Source organism: Meleagris gallopavo, chromosome 5 (assembly GCF_905368555.1).
Source record: "Meleagris gallopavo chromosome 5, MGAL_WU_HG_1.1, whole genome shotgun sequence".
Taxonomy (NCBI): domain Eukaryota; kingdom Metazoa; phylum Chordata; class Aves; order Galliformes; family Phasianidae; genus Meleagris; species Meleagris gallopavo.
In genome coordinates this window covers 24,158,620-24,181,952 of record NC_139408.1, presented here as the reverse complement: position 1 = coordinate 24,181,952, position 23,333 = coordinate 24,158,620, and the positions used below count along the sequence as shown (strand labels likewise).

The window sequence follows — 23,333 nt, the reverse complement described above, 5'->3', positions numbered from 1 at the left end:
AAATAATCATTTAGCTCAATTTTCACAATAACATCCCTTTCCTGCTTTGCTAATCTGTGGAGACTGACAAGTGCCAACTTTACCTGAAAGGAGAGAAAAAAAGTAATTTAAAAAATGGTACTGGTGGTATTCCAGAATAGGCTTCCAAGTTTTATCACTTACAGGTAAGAGGTGACCCTCCAGCTTCATCATCCATCATTTATATATCTATAGATGGCAGTAGCAGTTTTTGCCACTATCACAATGGAATTCTGTGTTAAACTGCTTTATACATCACAGACCCGAGAAGTCTGGGGCCCCCTTTCACAAATCTTTAAGATAATCTCAACTAATTAAGAGCAAAACTGACACCTAAAGTAAACTGCTTTCCTAAAGCTAACTAAATACACATAGTAAGTATTTCTATGTATTAGAATTCACTAAAGAAATACACAGTTGCTTCCCCACGTACCCACATAATTCACATCGTTTATGTTGGGGGAGGGGGCACTTTTTTCCCCTTTTGGGGAATAGTAAGATTAGAATCTCAATATCTCATCCTGGCACCCAGTACTTTAATAGCAGATGGCACAGTTAGGCACAAATACAAGCAACATTTTCCTTCCTACTCTCTCTCCATTATATTGTTTTCTGCTGCTCTGCAAATTGCCCCAGATGAACTTCAACATTATACTTACATTGGACACTATTGTGGGCTTGCACTGCCGCCTAGTAAAGGGGTCCATTTGCTGGTTTTTCATGCTGTGACTTTCAGCCTGAACAAAGAAGGCACACCATTTTGCAGTTAGCTGCTTGCATCCTTGTAAATGTTCGCACAGCACCCCAACCATGCACACACACATCAGCTATACATAATATCAAGGTCATAGAGAAAGTAGTATTACAGACAAGAAAGATTTTTTAAACACCCACAGCCCTATATTTCACAAGTCAAAACTGCCCTTACTGAATACAACAGAAAACACCCACACAACAACCCTTAGGGTAACTGAGGCTTTAGCATTTGTTAAGAAGCGTAACTTTTCTTAAAAGTGTCACCACAGAGAATTCAATATTTTGTTCTTCAAAGTCTCCTTTCTGATATCTTTCCCTTATAACATGTATTACATTACTATTACAGTCAGGAATCTCCTGACTGAATTGGTCAAAAACAAAGCAATATGCTTTTAAAAAAAATAAAATAAAATCACATCACTTGCCTATTTAAAAGTTTTATAAGATCATTAAAAAAAAAAGAGTAACTTCATCATGCAATTATCTTGCTCTGCATCATTTCATCTCTATATACACAGAAGTATTAATTTGGCATTATTTACCACAAGAGCCTTCTCAGACTCAACAATATTCCACTCTCTATTTCGTTGGTTGATGTAACTGCAGAAAAAGGGAAAAAAAAAAAAAAAAAAGAAGGGAGGGATAAAGAAAATGACTGTCATTTATTAACTCTTACACAATAAAAAGCCTGTCAGCATTTTGCATCTTCATCTGACCACAGATTACTCTTATTGGAATGCAACTGCTACCAGGGTTAAAGAGTTTCTACTTTTGACATTTTTAACTGAATGACACATACAAGGAAGTGGAGGGAGGCGAATATTAGCAGAACCATCACTATGCAATCCATACAACAAAGAAACAAAGCCTTACAGTTAAAACGCTGCTGATTTAATTGATTTCATCACTCTTCCTAAAATAGCATCAACCGAAATACAGAAAGTGCCCAGTATCAGTTTCCTACCTGATGGCAGAAATGTTTTTTGTTCGTTGGCGATCCAGGGCCTCTGCTCTCTCCTCAAGTTCATTAAGCTGATCTTGAATCTGTTTGGCCTTATCTTGGTCCCCCAAGTCCTCAGCCATGGCCTTCAACCAAACAATAACTTATTAAGCACTACTTTTAAAAAAAAACAAAAAACAAACCACAGAACCAGTCAAAGAAATGAGGGATAGACCAAATAATGAGCCAGCAAACCCTATTCAGTTGCAAATATCCTAACCACATATAATAAGAACACAGCAGAGAGCTAAACTCCCCTTTGCAGCTTAAAACAAAACTGGATTTCTCATTCTGAAAAATTCTGTGAACTAAAGACTACTTAGGAACACCAGTCTCAGCACTAATAGGACCAGTCAGCTAGTTGATTTAAGTTACATGATTTAAGCTACACATCTGAGTAAGTTTTAGTATTTTTATTTGCCAGCTCAAGAAAAGACTGATTATTTCTGCAATTGTGAGCTCCCACTTATTTTAGCAAGTTGGAGGACAGAACGAAGAAAAACAGCTTATTATGCCATCTGGTGGTAACAAAAAGGAATTGCACCCATCTGCATCATAAAGCTAAAGATTTATATATTCACACTAAAAAATATACTAAAATATACTAAAAAATGACGACCAAACACTGCAGTTTAGCAGAAGAATGTAGAACTTATGATTAATATAAACTCTTAGGTTTTACTCTGTATGCAACACAAATATCCTGAGAAAGGGCTGCACCAAACAAAAACAACATTTTCTATCTTTGTCTTCTGAGATACTTAAGACTCTTTGTTTACTTGTCTTCTGGGCTTTGGCTTCTCAGCACTGTTAAATCTATGCATTTCAGGAAGTGTACACGTGAAACAATTTAGTAGCAAGTACGTGTTTCAGCAATGTATTCTTTTCAACACAAACTGTTGGCTTTACCAAAGTAAAAACCTGTTACCCTCAAGCAAAAGGCAATTTAACACTAGCTTTGAAAACAATTGTCAAGTGTTACTAAGGAGTAGCTTGCAAAAAAATAAAAGGAAAACTAGTTTCTAAAGCTGAACAGTTTGAGAACTTCAAAGGACACAATGAGAGACAGCTAGAATTGTTGGCAATTGCCTTCAGTGAAAGAATGCAATAGCTTAAGCTGGGTTACTTAAGTATTCTGAACTCAGTAATGAATCTTGAGATCCACCTCTTAGCTGTATACTTAAAGTTGAGCTTTCAGCTGATTACTGCCAAAATCCAGAGGAGCTCCAGTTCTTCAAAATCAAAGACTGTACTAAGCTTGCAGGCATCGTCTCATCTCTCACCTTCTCCTTTAACAGCTGAGTTTTCTTCATAGCATAATTTGGAGGGGCTTTTCTGAACCTTTCCTTCTCTTTCACAATCTGTAAAACCAGAAGAAACAGCAAAGATACGCAGGTATGCAATGTCTACTTTAATACTTGTACTCTAGAAGCAGTAGATCAGTATCACCTAAGAAACATACTTACTGCCACAATATTTTACTCATGCTCTTTTTCTGCTGCATTTTTTATTTTGTGACTTGGTAATGATTTACAGTTCCATTCCCCTCACTTAACAACCTACAAAAATCTCATGCTAATCACATTTGGTCAGTATGAAGCAAATATTAGGCTGTAGGAACTGTAATAAATGCATCTATCACCATGCTGTTAGCTTTTTATAACTTAAGAGTTATGTTTCCATACTCTGATTAGGAGTTCAAAGCCCTGCAACACAAGTTCAAGAGGAGGTAACAAAGAACAAAGATGAAGTAAAGCAGGAATGTGAACCAAACAGCTGAATCACCAAGATACTCTATCCAGTTATAAAATCTCATTTTCTTTTTAGGAAGGTGACACCATGATCATTTTGCTTTGTAAAGGCTGATCTGCTACTCCGCTTTTAAGTACTGCCACAGCCTCACAATAACACGCTGTTTACCTCCTCAATATCCTGATCGTTAAACTTGTAGTTGAGAGCTTCTTTGATGGACACTTCCTTCTTGTTTATCTCATCTAATGTGGGTAACTGCATCCCAGCAGAAAACATCTAAATGAAATAGAAAGTTCATTTTTCACTTAGAATACCAGCTGTAGAAGGCTGCTGAGAAGAAATTAAAGTCTGGCAAACTTACCGCTTCCTTCCACTTCATAAACTCACTTTCAGTAAATTCCTGATTTGAGACAAACTCCAAACGAAACACACGCTGATCGCTGCCATGCCTGCAAGAAGAAAAATGTAACGTCCCTTTGTGAAGGTACAGAGCTGTAATCTTTTACTAGTAGGTAATAAACTGACTCATAAAACCCCAAAACAGACACTTAAGGCTACTCTTTTGGCTCACGTACTATTTATTCCTAACTTCAGTAAGATCAGCCACAGCTCAGGAGCTTCAGTCAGCTTCTAGTACCAACAAACAGTGCAAAGGAATCCTTGATGACATGTCTGTAGGGAACAGTAGTTTCCTCAGCAGAAAAAGGAAACAGACTTATCTCACACCTAAACTTCAAATACCCTATTTGGTGACCCAGGCATGATCTTTGGAAACAGAAAGCTCTTTCACATTTGGACCAGCAGAAGTAATCTGTAAGTTGTACTGAACTGTACCAAGTGCAGAAGACAGCTGCAGTTTAATTTCTCATTCATTAGTTAGTCAAGAGTCAATAAGCCTTGAAGATTACATTCTGTGGAGACCTGCTACTAACCACTACTAAAATTAGTTGCCATAACATACGTTTCAATCAAAACACAGAGTTCTCTTATACAGTAGCTTCTTATGCTACTTCAGATCACAGTGGATGCAGGTAAGACCTATTTTTTTCTGCTGTTACTCCATATTTTCACCCACATCTATTCTCCACATACTTTCCCATTTCTTCCAAATGATGAATTTCTTCTTGACCTATCTCACCAGGATGTTTTATAATGTAACTCTTAACCTTCACATGATCCTTGAAGGGCTGTAAAGACAAGCGAGAAATCTAAAACTACATTCAACTTCTTCCCTCCAGATTACTGTTGATGTTGTAACACATAACCAGACCTCATCACGCATGCCTTTAATACACTTGATTATCTCAACACTTGATTATAGCAACTGTGGAAAAAACTACAGAAGAGCTCTTGTCATCCCTCTGCAGGGAACATTACATGGTATAAAAACAACTTTGATTCATGAACCTGATGAGGGTTATTTTTGTATCTTACCGCAACTGCAGTCCTTTGTTTGTCCGGGTACCGCCGAGTTGGTAAACCTTTGCAGTCTCTACCACACCAGTTATTTCAGCAACCTGTACACAAAAGAAACAAAAGATGGATGCAAATGCATAGGTTCTTGTGTGTGTTCCCGTAACATATCTGGCATCTTTAAGTCTTTTCACTAGATATCAAAAACCTTAGTCTAATTAACAATTCTAACCAGACCAAAGCAAGCAGGACTCTTGAGCAGCCATTATCAGGTACTGAATTCATTGCACCATGTATCACCTTCAAATTGGCAAGAAGGATTTTTTGGTTGTTGTTATCTTCTTAGTCTACCTCCGAGCCAAACGATGCACACCTTCCTATTTCCCTTACATTAAATTAAACTAGGGTTAATTGAATTTCCCAAATGACACCATAGCTGTCCACATACTAAACACAGCCCCCCCTGGGACCATTTTAATGCAATTTTAGACAGTATTATTACTCCCTATGGCGGTAGTTACAGCAGCGATAGAAATACAGAACTGTGTTCAAAATCATCTTCTCTTCTAAAGCACACTGCTGTACTAGAAACAGTTTGTAATGTGAGAACTGAGATCATGCAGTAACTGGGGAACATTTCCAGAAGAAGGAGCAACTCTTACTCATCCTTACCCTGTCAGAGTATCCTGAGCTTGGGTTTCTTACACAAGTGAAGAGACAAGACAGCATGAACCAAAGCTAGAATATGCTTCATTAGTGCTCCTTCCCTCATAATACACACACACACACACACACACACACACACACACCACACTGTATACATACATACACACATCTACAAACCTGTGTGTATCATGTCATCAGTCAGCTTGATTTAAATGTTTCCACATCTTCACCTACCTGAACACACAGTATTTACCTTAAAAGTAGTCTTCTCCATTTCTTTGGCAGCAACTACATTTTCTGTCTAGAAAATATCTTTTTACATTAATCACCCTATCACAGATACCTCAGAAGTACTAAGCTGCAAATATTGTATTACAGCACTACAAAAAGAGCTAAAACCCTTGGAACTAAACTCACCCGATAAACAGGTTTGCTATTATGATTCCCAATGCCAATACGGACAAAGCAACCAGTGACTGTCTTGGCAAAGAAAGGCATATGACACCAGCGTTCCAGCTTGTGCCGCGATAACCGTACTCGGTTCAGTTCTTCGGGCAAAGACACTGGCTGAGATTTAGGAGGAATTTCCTCTTTCCTGAGGTGGGAAAGGTGAGAAGGAAAATGAACAAAATAAGAGATATAATCATCAGAGCAAGGTGCAGTAGAAGTTCCAAATATTTAAATTACTAGTAAAAAGGAAAAAAAAGAAGATTAATATACTAGCTGACTGTAGATATGTAAATTTAACATTCATGAGAAAGGTGTAATGCAAAGTCCCACTAACTAGGGATGTTACCCATTACCTTTGCTACCACAAAGCAGAAAGACTTGTGCACCAAGCCAGCACATCTCTCTCCCTAGCTAATATGTAAAGGTTCTGCAGCAGCTGAACTATATAAAATCTAAACTGTGTAAATTGGGATTAAGACAACACCTAGACACACTCATCTGTCCCCAAATAATTCTCTAAAACAGAAACACATCTACATAACATGATTACCTGTGTTTTTCATCACACAATAATCGTAGTCCTGTGTTTACTACTTACTCTTCCTCTTCATCTGAGGATGACGATCTGGATGAGCGATCACTTTTCTCACTAGACTTATCATCCTCTTCCTCCTCTTCATCATCAGAGTATACTTCACTAGTCTTTAACGGCTGTTTTTTTGCAAGCAATTCAGCTGGAGGAGAGAGAAAAAAAGAAAGCTGTGTTTTTTGTGCGTGGGTTTTTTTTTTTTTTTTGGATAAAGCTTATTTTTTAATGCTGAAATCTCACTGTTAAAAAAAAAAAACACCAAAAAACCCAGCATAATCAGAAAGCTGTTATCTATATCAGATAGAAGTACCACATGTTTAAATCTACCAGCAAACTAAACACTCCATTGTATATATTTAAACTGAGAAATCAAAGTAATTTAATTGCCAACTTAGATCTCCACTGTAGCTATCTTCAGCTTCCCAACTTGACTGCATCTAGCCATAAAAGATAAGCATAATAACTAGATATACAAGTTAAAACTATCACAGTCAGACAACTTATTCTTATTTTGCATGGGAAAAAAAAAATAATCTCACATTTGGAGTGAGCCACAATTAAAACCCACCAGAAAAACAAAAAAGTAGTGCATTAAAAGTTCAGGGCAAGAAGGACAAGATGACTTGCCAGTGAAGAAACTAGCAAATGCAGACAAGATAGCACAAGTACAATAAACATGGTTTGGACGATCCAGAGATGAAGTAACAGACTCAAATACATGAATTAGACATTACTTTGTAAGTGGCATTCAGTAAAATATCAGGGAAATTTGCTCTGTTTTCAGATCATTCCTTATGGGGGAATAGAAATATAAAGAGTCAAGAAGTATCAAATAATTTTCTAGGTGATTATACTGGTCAAAAGACCAAGGAAGACGCAGACAGATCATTCATCCAAAGCGTAGGACTGTTGCATTAATTAGAAACATGCAGAAGCACTCGCAGAAAGCAAAAAAAAGCACAGAACAAACAACAAAGTCTTCATACCTGTTCTGTTCTTCCTTTTCTCTCTTTCTGCTTTTAGTTCCTCCATTGCCTGAGATTTCTTGTCTAATTTCTCATCCCGCTTTGATCGTCGCTCTTTGTTATGTGACGTGACCTAAAAATATGCACAAAGTCCCTCAGCACTGGGGAGCAATTCAAAAATGAAAACGAAAACAATGGTTTGCAGACCAAAAACTCTTCAAATGGAAAATATTAACAAATTCAATTTTAAAATAATCAGGTTACTTGTGTTTTGTTTTGTTTTTAAGTTTGTTCTTGCATAGTCTAGGGAAGTGTAAATTTATAAAAATAAAGGATTTTTGTACTTTGTATCAAGAATGATTAACACATTTATTCTTCAGCATTTCTGCCATCAATCTCAAGCTCCACATAAAGATAAAAAAAGACTAGAGGAATAAAACCAAACTAAAATTCTGTAACTAACAAGTCATGAAGAAAAAAAAAAAAAAAGGGATAAATATTAGTCTCAAAGACTACGTCTATGGCCAAAACAATCATTTTCCTTCAGCAGCAAGGAGAGCTGTTAAATTACTGAAATCAGATATGAAGTTAAGTGTAAAGTCTGCAATAGGAATACAAATCCAAAATATTGGAAGTCTTCTAATTCTTATTAAGGTTCTAAGTAGAATACTAAGTAACGTTAGAATGCGGTTTCTGTAACACGTAGTCATTTGAAGTCAGTCAGTCATTTCTGGAAGGCTACACTTTTATGTACGTGTATGTATGCGTGCATGAGCACACTCGACATACATATTATATATGGACTGTATGTATAAGTACATTCATATGCAGGTACATATGTGGAATTGAGACGGGCAGGGGGAACTCAACCAATTTCACGTGGGCCTGAGGGAAAATTCATCTCACCCAACTTGATGTAGGTGGTAAACATCTATTTCACTAAAAAAATAATGTAGGCTGAATTGCCCCCTCTGAATACATCCTTCTGTACTGCACTGAGGAGGCAAGCAACTACAAGAGTAAACAAACAACTAGTTCACAGATGGTAAGTTAAGCAAGATTAATTTCATCACATTCTGGGAAGCTAACTGTCCAGACTTCTAAATTAAAGGCAGGCTCTCAACCTAACAATTCAGCCATTTGAAACTATAATTCAGTTCCACAGACTTCACTTACACACACAAGAAATGGCATTGCCCTCTTCCTCCTAGAGATAGAAAAAAAAAAAAGACAAAAAAAAAAGACTTGTGTTTCTTCTAGAATTCAAGCTATTCCTTCACACACAATTTAAAAAGCTGAGTAGCTTCTGGCACTCTCAAACTTTCATTTGTAAGAAGGCAGCATATGAGAATTCCAGATTGAATGACAAGCCTTGTCACAGGAACTCTATATGTAGCCACAACTCGTTCTTTATTTTGCGTTTTTCATTGAAAAGAATTATCAGCGCACCCCTCAGCAGGCCAAAGATGTCAACCTCTTTTTAAATGAACTGAAAGGCTAAAGATAGCTTGAGCATAGAAATGAAGCAAATCTTGACCTGCTTACTGTGCTGTTTGACATTTTTAAGGGAAAAATGTCAGGGGCAGGGAGAAACAGCATCCCATCTCCTGTTGCCAAGGAAAAAAGAATTTGTTAGTAAGACACATTTCATTTCCTACCTGGGATTCTTGGATCTGTGTGAGTTTTTTCTTTTCCTGCTCTTCCTCTTGCTTTTTCTTTTTCTCTTTCTTTTCTTTCTTTTTTGCCGTTTTCAGTTTTTTCTTGATTTCAAATCTATTAGATATTTGAAAGAAAAAGTGCATAAGAGAACGCTCCCTTCTGAAGTGAGCAAAGTACCATTACATTGCTATCTCAATTTAACTGGTCAGTAAACTTCAAGAAACATTTGCACTGCTTGGCCTAAGACAGTTAACCCCTTAGCTCTGCCCCACAACACTGGTGGGTCTTGCCCCATTCCCATCCTCTCTATTCCCCAAGAAAAACAAGACAAGGAGAAGCTGAGCACAATAAAGTTCAGGCTTACAGAAGATGAGAGCTAGCCTAAAGGGGTGGGGAGACCACATGCTAATAGTTTCTCCCAAGAACCCTATCCTTACTTCAGCTTAATTTTTGCCAGAATAGCGACCATTGCATGCTGCCTTCAGCTATAAAAATAAAATTAGCTTTTACACATGATTTGAACCTTAACAGCAAAAAAACTTGGTTCTTTTGAGCCACCACCATGCTAACTTCTTCTGCTGAAACTCAACCTGTCTACCTGAACTCACAGCAAGTCACCTGCTACAGCACATTCCATCAGACTCAGGCATTTTTTGTGATTTACATGCTTCTATTTTGACCTTCCCTAAACATGTTATCCTGAAATCTCATTTTTAGCCACTGTACTCAGAAAAGTCAATTCTGCTGGAACCATCCTGTGGCAGATTCCACTGCAGCATATACTGGTCACCGCTTTAGCAAAGTGTGCATGTGGATTAACAAGCAAAAGCTTCCAGCAACTGAAATTTAAAATGAATTATCCATGTGCCATGTTTCACCTTTAAAACAAAGCATAACACACAGGACACAGGCGTTGTGTCACATGCCATGTCTGCTGTAATCTCCAAAGATTTAGCAAAAGATACATAGAGACAACATTTTGAACCATTCAACTTACCACAAGAAGTTAAATAACTATCCCTCCCACAAACCACCTCTTAGCCCTACCTGCTAACCCTTTCCACAGAACAGAACAGGACAAACTTGTTTAGGATTGTATCAGAAACTCGAGCTTAAATTCTTTTGCTAGTTTGTATCAAGTATTTTCATGTGATTACTTTAAAAGAAAAATATTCACTTAAAAAAAAAAAAAAAAAACAACTGTGAATGAAATCCAGAAAAACGATGGCCTTCTACCTGATCTAAGCCTAATCTTTCTCCCATTTCGATCTGTTTGAGGAGGGCAGCGGACAAGAAAAGACACAGCAAGTAGTATTAAGAAGCACTTCAGTCAGTGCTCTAGTTATGCCTTGGATAACTAAGCTGATTGTATTGATTTGATTCATACAATAGTGTCCATCCTCTAGTGGAATTTCTCAGCAAACAATAAAAAAGTCACTGAAGAGGGAAGAAAATGAAGAAAACATGCCCCACATACACCAATCTTTTGTTACGTATGTGGAGAAAACAAGTGAACAGCCTACAAGGAAGCTGCCTGACAGTAAAGCATTACAGCAAAGAATAAAACCAGAACAGCTAAGGCAGAAATCCACAAATGAACCCTGGAAAATGATATGTCCAAAACCACTCATCTATATCTCAACAACCCTCCCTTCTACTAAGCCCCCAGCAAGCTTTACACCCACTGTAACTCTGCTCTGTGCTTCACTATTGCTTTTTGAAAGATTTGACGAAGCTCTAAGGAACTTTATACTTTGTCATTTTCCAAAGTAGCAGCATATGACAGTCAATACAGGAGAGACATATGAAGAAGTAATCCTAATGGCTGTCATCTACTGCTTAAAGAAGCACACATGGATAACCACACACATTCAGCAGCTATGAAACTTGCAGAAACCAACCTTTTTCAAGAACATGCAGAATTTCTGCTATATGCTTTAAACAAGCTTTAAGGACAATTCACACAAAAATCTATCATGAAACTTAACCTGCTTTAGAGTGCTAAATGCCTAGACCTCAGACATGAGAGCACAGTCAACACAGCCTCCACACAGAAAAGTCCAAATTAAGAATACAGAAAAAATATCTGTAAAGAAAGATCAAGCTGGAGAATATTAATCCTAAAACACGGGACACTTTGATCTCAGTTTCCTGTACAATGGTATCTATGAAAAATAACAGAGGGAATAACAATTTTATGTGAACGCAGAAGTGTTCTCTGCTTTTCAGTTTGATCCTATGCAAGAGTTAGACTTAATCACTTGCAATCTGCTGGACTGTCTAGCTGTTTACTCCGTTTTTCTCCTTTATTCCCTCTCCTCATTTTTTTAAAATTATTATTATTATTCAGTGTTTTAAACAAATAACGTAAGTTACCTGCAAGTCACAGAAACAGCAACTTAAGTTACATAAAGTTTACTTCATATAAATGAGAAAATAAACATTTCACACAATATGAAATACGTAGGATATGTTATACGTCACTGTTTAGGTGTAGGATTTCATTTTAACAGTTTAACTGAACGGTGCACTGCAGAGGATTTAACTCAGCGCTGTTTACACAACAGCCTGTATAAACACGCTATCAAATATCAACAGTCTAAATTTACCTTCTCTTTAGCACTTCTCTCTTCTCTATCCGATTAAACAGCTCCTGTTCTCTCTCCTTTTCTGTCATTTGTTCCAGTCGAGCCCGGTCTTCTTCATCTCCCATAAGATCTTCTCCATAGCCATCATGGAATTCCTCATCTTCAGATGAAGAATCTGAATCTGAGCTAGATGAGGAGCTGTTGCTTTCCGAGTCAGACACTTCTCCTAAAACAAAATCACAAGGCAGTAAAATTCAGCTGGGGCAAAGCCCAACCACTTCAGTGTAGTGTGTTAGCAGAGGGCATATATATGAAAGTATATATAATAATAAAGTGTAATAAAAACAAAACCCACTAAATATTTTAATAGAGGAAGATACATACTGCAAAAAATGATGGAACGAGTAGTACTGCGTATGAACAAGATGCGTTACAGATAAAAATTCTTTGCAGAACAAGAAAATCTTAGGAGCCCTTCTGATTACTGTTTGGGTCTTAAGGTTAGATTTCTATGCCTACATGCTTACGTTACTTAGAAGTTTCCTGGACATCCATAACACCTGTGTGTGTTCACACCCCAAATGCCCCTATGAACCACATCAATATTCCTTACTGTAGCAAACGAAGTAATCAAAAATTGTCTTTTGAAGACTGCAACTGTAGGCACTGCTACATCACAAGATGGAATTAAAGCACACTACCCTTGTAACTGTCAAAGTTGCAAAGTGAGCTCCATTACAGTAATAAGTACCCCCCAATTACACCTGGGCTTAGGGAACAACTGAATCCCCAACGATATTAGGTAACACTACCTTTGAACTTGATCCAATGCTGTGATTATCTCACCTAATCAATCAATTACACCAAAATCCAAAAGCAAACAGATACTAGAAATCTTTATTCCACTGTCAGTCAATCCTCAGTATTTCTGGAAATTTCCAGCTTTGCAACCTTACTCACTTACTTACAAGCCTTGGTTTGTATGTGCTTATAGGTACAGGTTCAGTCACTTCATGCTTTGGACTGTTTCCACTGTGCTTAACATACCTAGATCTGTAAGTTTCTTCAAATGCTTTCTTAACTTTGATTTTTTAGTTATAACTCCAGTTTATATTAACTAATCACCTGCAAACCCTCATAGACATGATAAAAACAGGAAAGAACACAAGAAGTCTGCCCAGCGTAGAAACATTCAATAGTAATGTTAAAAAAACAAACAAACAAACAAACACCTGACAAAGTTGAAGAATTAAAATCGTGACAAATTTAAGTGTAAATGTGCAAAAGATCTGATTCAGGGCAAACACGTAAGATAAGCTCCTGCTTGCATTACAGAATCACAGAATTGTAGGATTTGGAAGGGACCTCCAGAGATCATTGAATCCAACCCTCTGATAAAGCAGACTCCCTACAGCAGTTGCACAGGTAAGTATCCAGACAGATGTTGAATATCTCCAAAGAAGGAGACTCTGCAACCTCTCTGGGCAGCCTATTCCAGTGCTCCATCACTCTCACAGTAAAAAAGTTCCTCCTTAATTATTTAATGTTACATTCATTTTCTTTGTTGTCACAATAATTCTGTGAAGGCAAAATACACCAGTTGGAATAAAAGTAAATGCTACCCACAGTACAGGTGGAAGGAAGAAGAGTGCTTTCCAGGAGAAAGTCAAATAATTACGTCACACATTCTTCAACTGAAGCAATATTGAGTGGTGCATTTCCAGTGGAATGCCATAGCCACACTATGTTCAATTACATTAAAAATACATGCCTGGAGCCATGGCAAGTTCAAGTCATTCAGTCTGCCAGTAACATAGAAAAAAGCTCTCTCAAGAAGTCTTTAACATCACCATTTAGCTTTACTTTACACTATACCCAAAGATGTAACTTCACTTGGCATTCTGCTGTAAGTACATGCTGTATGGAGATGGACAGGTATTCTCTTACCCTCTTCAGGTGCTGAGCTCTCAGCTGAGCTGTCTTTATCTGAGCTGCCTGAAGAGGCAGCTTTGTTCATCTGTTTCTTCATGGCTCCTTTCTTCTCTGCCTTACCCGCCTTTCCCTTTTTTTTGTTTTTAGAACCTCCAACAGTCCACTGCAAGGAAAAAGAAAAAAACAAACAAGAAAGGGATCACAACGCAGGAACACTGCTCCTCCCTTCTGCATCCCTCCTCAAAACACAAGAGGGAAAATGACTGGGAAAAAGTCCAGTATCTGACAGCAACAAATCAATCATACAAAGGGTGGGTGGGAAGAGGGAAAAAAAATATCAGTAGGTAACTCAGTAAATGAAAGCATTTTATGGTAGCTTTTTACTTTCACTTATTAAAGGAAAAAAGTTATCATTTCAACCTAACAGTTGACAGAACACTCCTTTAAAATAGGATGAACACTTCAGAGTTCAGTCTAATGTACACAGGGGAAAAATTACTGAAGATAGATGCCTAAGAAAACAATTTAAGTAACAGGTGTCCAGGTGTATTTGTAAAGGTCATCATCAGCTTACTACTATTAAACAGAAGAAGCAACAGATGCATCTCTGAAACTAGTTTGTTCAAGAACAAATTTTAGATTTCATAAAGGAACACTCATTTCCTGAGGTTTATAGAAATCTCAGTTTTGCCAAGAGTTCGCAGTACCGCATTTTTATGCCAACAAACCAACAGCATACTCCTTCTTAGACAGTAGTGCCACCTTCTGCACCTTACGTATAGTCCACAAGTCAGAACCACATCAGAATCACAAAAGAAAAAAAAAAGTCTAGGCTTAATTTTAACTTTGTCTTAGCACCGTATCTTCACTTTCCAAGTTTGGGATCTATGCCACCACATATACATGAGCATCAACTTGAAGCACTAGACTCTCGGGAGAAGAGACAGTATTTACCTTAGTGTGACTTCTTACTAGTCACATTTTTTCCCAGTCCCAACCACGTGGGTAAAGCCAGAAGGGAACAGAATTGACAAGGATGGTCTGTAGAAGATTTTAAGGCTTTACAGTGTTTTGCAACATGCTACATCTCCTAGAATTTCTCTAGATTCTCTCTTCAGAAGTAAAATAGTTTGTTTCTCAATAAATATATATATAAATATATATAAATTCATAGCTGTATACTGCCCTCACCACTCACGCACATCAACGCTCAAGCATGCCACCTATTCCCCTCAAAAAGGAAGCAAGCAATGACAAAAGCAAGCATTGTTTCGCATAACTGAGATCTTATATTGAAGATTATAGGTTTTATTTCAACTAAATTATATATATTCATAAGTATGTTTATATGTATTTACATTTAATCTTCAGTGTACACACATTTCAGGCTTCTTCATCAAATCTGACTTCCACTTCCACATCTTTGGAGTGTTTCAAAAACCAAGATTCTCCAAATGGAATTCAACCAAGTAGTCAGAAACTACTACCTCGTCTATCAATATCCTTAAAATTTCCTACTTTTTGATAAAAGTCACAACCATCCTTGTACCTTCCACACTAGTGTTGACTTCAACATCACTTTAACTGTCAGCGACGCATTCAAATTTATCTGTCAAAGGTCAGGCAGGAATTCTCTTTTCTGAGATGTAAGAACAGCTACCTAGTGGTGAGCCTTGGATTGCAATCCATCCCTCAATCTGTTTTGCATCACAGGACAGGTGAGAAGCTGCACAGAAAGCATCTGATTTTATATCAGCCTGAACTTGTGTTTACAACTTTACCGGCTCCCATATTGAAGCTCTACTTGTTCAGTGTCACAATGCTGCTGTGCTTTACCAGTATTGCCACTAATTATCCTGGTCATCCATGCCCAAGAAAAAGAAATAAAAAAGCCGTGAAATGCTTGGCAACTCACAGCCCAAACTGAAGTCTCCAGCCCCTTCCTCCTATTCCAGCACATCTGCAGAGATCAGAAAGGCAAACACATGTTCACAGCTAACGTTAAGTAAAAACATACATTCAGATACAGTCACCAGAATTTGTTAGTCTTGCTTCCCTTCCCTCCATCTCAGACATAGAACCATAGCTTCCAAAAACCTGTCCTTCACTGCAGCTCCTCCAGTTTCCCCTTTCCTTGCTCAAAGCAGGCAGCGCTGGTCAAAACTTCCCATACAATAAAGCTATAAAGCCTGCTCTGCGCAGCCCCTGCCTCCTTGGCTACCACCTGAAAACCCTCCACGGTTCCAGATGTAGCAAGTTAATAAACCCATGAAGTAGTGTGCTGTAACATTGCTTTCTGCTCAATTTTTAGTAATATTGAACGATAGAACTTTATGGTTCAGTCACAGGAAGTAGACAGAAAATATTTCAATTTTCCCTCCTGCTTCAGAGGTTCACAGTGCTAATTGCTTACATATTTCCCCAAGAAGCCCAAGCGAAGATACAGTATCCAGAATGGACTGCCAACACAAAGTGTCCTTAAAGTCAGCCAGATTTAGAAGTCAGCTTCTAAAAAAAGCAACCAAACAAAATGATTGAAGAAAATCATTTATAGTCCAGGAAACCTGGACCATACTTCAAACAGAGAGATGAAGAGCTCAAGAAGAGAAAAAAAGTGAGCTGTGACTGTACAGAATGAAGTAGAATTCTTGCTAGTGCTACTCAAATAGCCATTAGCCTATTCACAAAGTACCCAAACGTATTAGCCATTCAGTTTTTCTTTTTGCAATTAGCTATTCTTCTTGCTTTTTACATCAAATTGGGCAGTTGTAAAACTAAGTTTACCAGCCCATCCTTGCCATATCCTCCCCTTCTGAACAAGTCTATATATATATTTTTTTTAATTAAAAACAAACAAACAAAGGGCAAATTACAAGTCACAATTCAAAGCAGATCAGGACCCTCACCAACATGTTCTTTTTCTAGCCTGGATGAACTTACATGCCATGACAACGCAACATCTTCAGTGCTCAAGTACCAGGACAGCTTCAAGAGTACTGCTGCCTGTTTCATGATGCTGACCCACACCATCAGAGGCAGACCTTGGAAGTATGGCAGTACAGATGCGACACAGTGAGGCAGTCAGTAGTGTGCTTCAGCAGTGGCAACAGTGGCTCACCTCCACTGGTGCAGATTTTTACCAGTGTGGCAGGCAGGTTCACAGGCATGGCTGTACGACACTTTGTAAGCTGGGTTAGTGCCAATCGTTCACCTCCATTAACGCCACTGACAAAAAAAAGGCAGTTCTCCACGCAAGACAAATTGCAGTTTCAGACAGAAGACAACAGCAGGTAGCATGGACATTAATAAATGGCAGGATTTATAGCCTTTAGGGTTTTTCAAGATGACGATGATCTCTACCACCACCCTCACAACTAAATAATGAATAAAAATCCCTTGTTACTTCTCCTGTCTTTCAGGATCTGTACCCATCATTCAGAGAGCCTCAAACACCTACACAGTGACTACTGTCTAGCAATTAGAAAACTTAAGGGGTCATTTCAGGCCAAGAGGAGACTTGAAGTATAAACACCAAAACGGAAAGGGGAGGAGCAGGCAAAGGAAAGACTTTCTAAAGTCATGGAAGAGGCTTTTTTCAGGAACTAGCTGAATGAAGGCCAAAATCCACCTGTCCTCCCCTATTGTCTGAATCTCACTCAAATCAGCTCACAAAAAAAGTAACTAAGAAAAAAGAATACATTTAGTAAGTTTAATTTCAGTCAGTAAGCTGCAAATTAACATTTGCTCTGGAGTTATTTTTAGAAGTCACTGTACTGAAAAACACTGAGACCTGCAGAGAGACAACATAGGAATGGCAGATACCAGTTCTTAGGAAGCACTGTACTCCACAATTTGGACCTCTTGCAGATTCTCATGCTCTGAAATCTGTGTCCCTTGTAGGTTATTCCCATGCTAGCCTCCAATTTAAAGTTACTCACCAACTAAACTTTGTATCTGCTTTGTTCCCAGCTGGTCTACATCACTTCTTTGTGCATGTTAGCCTCCATACAATTAGCCTGCACAACTCAGGTTGACATTTGCATACCTGGGGTGTGTGCTACCATTCTAGCAGCCACCTTTATCTTCCTTAAGGATATCTCTACTATTCTGTGTTAACAGCTGAAGGAAATTGTCTCTACAGAAACCCGAATTAGCAAGCATACAGCTATGTAGAGGCAAATTAAAACCCACTGTTTAAAATTCTTTAAGTTTGAAGAAGTATGGCAAAGGCCTCACAGAATACGTTCAGTCTAACAGGCATAGTCAAGCAGCGTTATGAAACAAAAGCACACAGGGAAGACATTTAACACAGTAATCTCTACAAACCCACAAGATACCCCAAAACAGAAGGAACACATGCAGTTTTCTGCTTATCTGTGATTTACCAAAGCTCTTGAACTTTAAACACAGTAAGGAGATTTAAACTTTCAAGTCCTTTCCTAGTAACAGCAGTACAAACCCTTCCAAGCAGAGCGCTATTCAGAATTGACTTACTGCCTGCATGAACTCTGCTTTACCTTTTCCTCTGTTCCACAGCCCTTAGCATGGCTGAAGATTTTGTCTCCTCCTACAAAATCTGCCTATAAAGGCCAAAAAACAAATCCTCAGTGAATTCCAGTCTGGTAACAAACATTCACAACCTAAATTTCCATGCCCTGAAGTATCTTCTATTAACACCCTACAGCTGCTAAAAGGCACAAGCAAACCCTTCAATGCATTAGAATGAGTGTAAAAAGGTGCCGTCTTATACAAGCATTGCTATCACACCCTTCAGGAGCATTGCTGCTTTTTGTCTAAACTAAACTGATGTTAGTGAAGCTGTTCCAGGAGTCATCCAAGCACAGCAGAGAGAATTATCCATGAGCGACAACGCCAGGATAAAAGGAAGAGCAAAAACCTGGAGTGAACCTACCACAACACCATCTACACAACACCTTCAATCCACAACCAGGCCAACATGTACTTCTAACGCAGTAGCCCCAAAAGCAACTGACTACTAGCAAACATACAACAGGTTAATAACAGTCTGGGATGTGAGCTCATTAATGGTCATGGCCACATATTGCTCCACAGATACAGAAACTGCCCTTAAACCTGCGTCCAGCTTACTGCATCTCTTTGAGAAGGTGGTGGTACTTGCTAGCACAAAGCTTTGTGGGCATTGCTGTTCATCTGTAGTCTAAACAGCAGTTCAGCCAGCTCAGCCATGTATATTTGGCAGACCCACCAGAATACGATTCAGTGCATCTCTCCTACTTCATCATTTATAGCTCACCCTCAGGCTCTTGGCTAGATAATCTGATTAAGACAACACAGGTCCTTAAGAAATTATAGACCCCACTATTCACACACAATGAACATCCAATGTGGCTGAGAGCTTTCACAGAAGTGCACTCTCACTGAAACATACAATACATAGGTGATAAAGATCTCATAAAATCACTTGGGCACCACTATACACATTGTGTGATTTGTACAAGCTCTTATCCCTTAATTGCAAAAATGCATCATCTTTCTCTGCCCCATGTTCCCCAAATTTACTTCCCTATGGAAAAGTAGAATGTGGCATTAAGCCTCCAAAGCAGAGATTGAGGCACCTTTCCTGTATATATGCAATGTATCAACTATCCCGGAACATTTAGGGCTAGCCAGGAACCACAAAGGATGTAGGCTTAAGCACATTTACCCACAGCAACAATTTCCATGCTGCTGCCTCAAAGTCCTCATCTTCCAGGAAGTCAAGCAAAATGGTTTCAGCTTCTAGACCCCTCCTCCTAACCCCCAAGCCTGAGCAAACTCCAGAGCAACCACAAGAGCACTAAGCAAGACCAAGGCTGTTTAAGCAGGAACATTAAGTAGTGAAGTCCAGGGATGCACACAACAGAGTGACTGGCTAAAGCAGAACTGTTGTAAGCTGGCCTGTCTCACCCTGCTACGAGAAGCAGTTCAGAATGCATACTTCAGGCACAGGAATAGAAGCGTGTCCTAAGTACCACTTCTCTAAACCTTTTCCTCCTGCTGCATGGAAGTCAGAAGAACAGTATTGGGAAGAAATGTTACACAGATTCGAAAATTCCAGTTGCACAAGGGACAAGAGAGTTACTACTGCATCTGTAAGGTCTGTGCGTATCAAAAAAGACAGACTTCAAAAACATTTGTTTTCCCTGCACTGCTAGGAATGCACTGCTGTACTCCACATTTAATGGAAAGGTAAAGCTTACATGTAGTTACACTGAAAAAAATTGAATAATAGCATTTATTCTATTTTCAGAGATAAACATGCGGGAGAAGACTTTATAATTAAGGTGCTCTTCAAACATGCTTACATTTCCAGATGAACTGTTCACCCAGCAGCATGGGATAAATATTGCTGTGTGCCATGAGTTCAGAATACTCAAAGCAACAGGTTGAGTGGTAGCTCAGTAAGATGGCTAACATTTAGTCCATTCACAATTTTCTCAGTCCTTATTTGATAGTAACAATAATAGCAACCAATTTGCTGTGGTGTTTTTTTGTTGTTGTTGTTGTTTTTTTTTTAATAAATGCTTGAAACAGAGTCCCAACCATACTTATTAAAAAAAAAAGTCCAGCAAGAATCTACACCACTAAACATACTAGTGTGTGTGCACTCTTAACATGCACTGGAATAACTTCCAGAATCCCAAATGCTAAACAGTTAATAGTTCATCACTGGTTGATCCTGCAAGCTGTCATAGTGAATAATCCTTCCCATTCTATTGAGAGGGGGGGAAAGCAGAACAGTTCCTTCCTTCATTGTTAAGGACAGATGTAATAAGAGACCTGCCATAGTACAGAAAGCTTGCAAAGATGTTTTTAACCCTTCAAGAAAATGTTCTTATTTAAATAACTCAGTGACCCATTTGTCAGATCCTCTGTTTTAATAAATCAATTTCAATTTCCACTTGCGTAATAAAGCACAGACTTTTCCTCAGCTCTAGAATGTAGCACCAGATAATAAAAAGACACGTAGCAGACCTGCCTATAGCACTGCTATACAAGAGTTTGTCAAAACCCTAAACCAAAGTAATTCTAAACTCTAGCCTGCCTTCCTTTCTTCAGAACGGCCACCAAAACCAGACCCTGCTGCACATTCAAATGGTCAAAGTATTTCACTGTAGAGTTACTAGAGAATCAAAGCAGCAAAATAGGACAGTTCTGCTGTGAATCAGTCCTACCTGCTTTAGCCCTCTTCTCTGAGGAAACTGTCTCCCAAAGCTGAACACCTCACCCCCTTGAATTCAGAGTCCAGCTTCAGCTACTTCATTATCACATCAGCCACAAACATTACACAGCAAAAACACTAGATTTAAGGAGACACATCAGAAACATTCATACCAGATGAACATGGGATTAAACAAGCAGCCAACTTTACCACATTCACACTATTTTGTGTACAGTTACTCCAAGCTTGATACTTACAAAAAAGATAAGACTTTCTGAGTACACATCCTCTGGGCTAAATGGTTCTCCATCAGTTCCACTGACAGCCTATCCCACTCGACAGTATAAGCAAGCTAAATACACCATGTGACAAATACTTCTACTGCAGAGGTAGAGTCAGACAAATAACCCATCAGAAGTTCACTGCTAACATGACAAACTCACCTCATCATCGCTGTCCGATGTCTCGGAGTCCGAAGATGCTGTAGGTTTGCTCACTGGTGGCTCCTTTTCCTCAGAGTCACTGCGTTTCCGTTTGGCCAATGACAAGAGCTCCTGGTGGGAAAAAACACACGCTGCTTTTAAAAAGCCATAATTAGTTCTACCTATCCAGGTCAGCGCACGCGCACCTTCCCTGCGATATTTGAGTGGAACGGGATTATCCCCACTAACTGGGAAACAAAGTCTACTCAGGTTTCATAAATATGCATATACTGGGAGTTTTAATACAGCTGAATGTTACAAAGGCATTTTGAAAGCCCTAAGTAGTAAATACCATCATTTGATGTGAACAAGATCAAATACATTACCTTTGGGTCTGTGATATTTAGATCAGGTAAAAATTTAGAAAACCCTAATTACATTGCATAGCATTAACCCCGAAAGCCAAATGCCACTAGAGAGTCTAGTGCAATCAGTGCTGGAGCAGTTCATCTTGCTTCCCTTTTATTTTTCAAGACATTTGCAACCATACATGTTATAAAGGAGATATATCACGGCCGATGCTTTTAGTGAGACTGTTCAACTCTGTTTCACTATCCCTAGGTGCCACAGAATGCACTAAAAGCAGCGGACACACACAGAGCAGGCACCAAGCTCAAACTTGTGGAGAAAGTCCAAAAGCCACACAGGTAATCACAAAGAAGTAACGGCTCACAAATAAACTCACAGTTTGCAGTGAGTAAACTCTGCTCACAGACTGTTCAGGTGACAGAAGCAGTAATTCAAAACAATTATTTCTGAAGCTGAAGTACCGTCTTTGTAGTCTATGACAAATAATTTATTATTAAAGCATTGCTCTGGGGCTGATGAATCTTAGCAGTGAGTAAACATAAAGCCACACCAACTTCTGCGGGCTTGGGAAGACAATACTGGATGGGCTAGAACTAATTTCACAACTGGAAGATTATTTCCACAGCAAACAGATTAGAGTTTAGGACCTCAAAGGAGAACATAAACATTGCCGAAACTGACAGCCTATGCTTTTACCAACAAAGTTGGCAATGACACTTCACAAACCATTTTCTGAAGACAACATCCTACACCAATAGAACGTATTTATACAATAAGCAGCTCTCTTTAGGAAACATCTAGTGTTTTCTACAATCATTTTCCAGACATCACCTCTAACAACTGTTGCTAAGTAGTACTTACTTCAACACAGATTACCTTCCATCATGATATCCTGGAGTTAACATTTACTGCTGCCTTTACTCCAAGCAGTTTGCCTCTTTTCTTTCTAGCCTTACTCTTTCCATTTTCTGTGTCAGCACATGAAAAAGGCTCCTACTCCTTTGATTCAATCAGCCCAGCTCCCTAACGGAAGCTGTCAAGCATTTAACCAACAAGGGCCTCACTCAACACACACTCATCCTTGAAATCTCACGTCAGGAACAGCCCCGCTGCACAGTTTTCACCCTTACACGTGCATGTCCCTGCTGCGCACAGCTCCCCAGGGGACGAAGCAAAGGCAGACAACTTTGGTGTCACCACCAACCAGCACTCAAGTAGAGCTGTAGATGCACGCTCTGTAGATGCTACACAAGTTGCAGTCGTTGCTCCACCATCGCTCTTGCTTGCCTTATCTATGCTAGCGCTAGACCAACTCCTCCTGTTTTCAGGTTCTGAAGCGACTACGGAATCAATACAGCAGGGTGAGAAGCTGACAGCTTTAGAGGGCAGCAAGATCAGTACTATCAGGGCAGGCTCTGCTATGGAATGTTTGTCTAAAGGGGCGTAGAAATTGCAGCTCCAGTCTGCAAAAGCATTTCTGAGCATTTGAGACCAGTGTTATTTATTTATTTGCAAGACAGCAACAGCTTCTCTGTTAAGAACTCAAATGTCCAGCATACAACTTGAACAGA

At 38.9% G+C, this 23,333-nt stretch overlaps 1 protein-coding gene across 1 annotated transcript in view; it reads right to left on the bottom strand.

The window, feature by feature from the left end:
* RTF1 (RTF1 homolog, Paf1/RNA polymerase II complex component) overlaps nt 1-23,333 on the bottom strand; it is a 28,701-nt gene that overhangs the window by 4,503 nt on the left and 865 nt on the right. Inside the window, exons 2-15 of the mRNA XM_085224774.1 lie at nt 21,415-21,525; nt 13,804-13,951; nt 11,878-12,082; nt 9,268-9,382; nt 7,631-7,742; nt 6,654-6,789; nt 6,023-6,200; nt 4,961-5,043; nt 3,888-3,975; nt 3,695-3,802; nt 3,058-3,135; nt 1,739-1,860; nt 1,317-1,374; nt 678-755 (exon numbers count right to left, since the gene is read on the bottom strand). Of these exons, the coding sequence (XP_085080900.1) occupies nt 678-755; nt 1,317-1,374; nt 1,739-1,860; nt 3,058-3,135; nt 3,695-3,802; nt 3,888-3,975; nt 4,961-5,043; nt 6,023-6,200; nt 6,654-6,789; nt 7,631-7,742; nt 9,268-9,382; nt 11,878-12,082; nt 13,804-13,951; nt 21,415-21,525 (1,620 nt within the window). The remainder of the gene's footprint in view (nt 1-677; nt 756-1,316; nt 1,375-1,738; nt 1,861-3,057; nt 3,136-3,694; nt 3,803-3,887; nt 3,976-4,960; nt 5,044-6,022; nt 6,201-6,653; nt 6,790-7,630; nt 7,743-9,267; nt 9,383-11,877; nt 12,083-13,803; nt 13,952-21,414; nt 21,526-23,333) is intronic.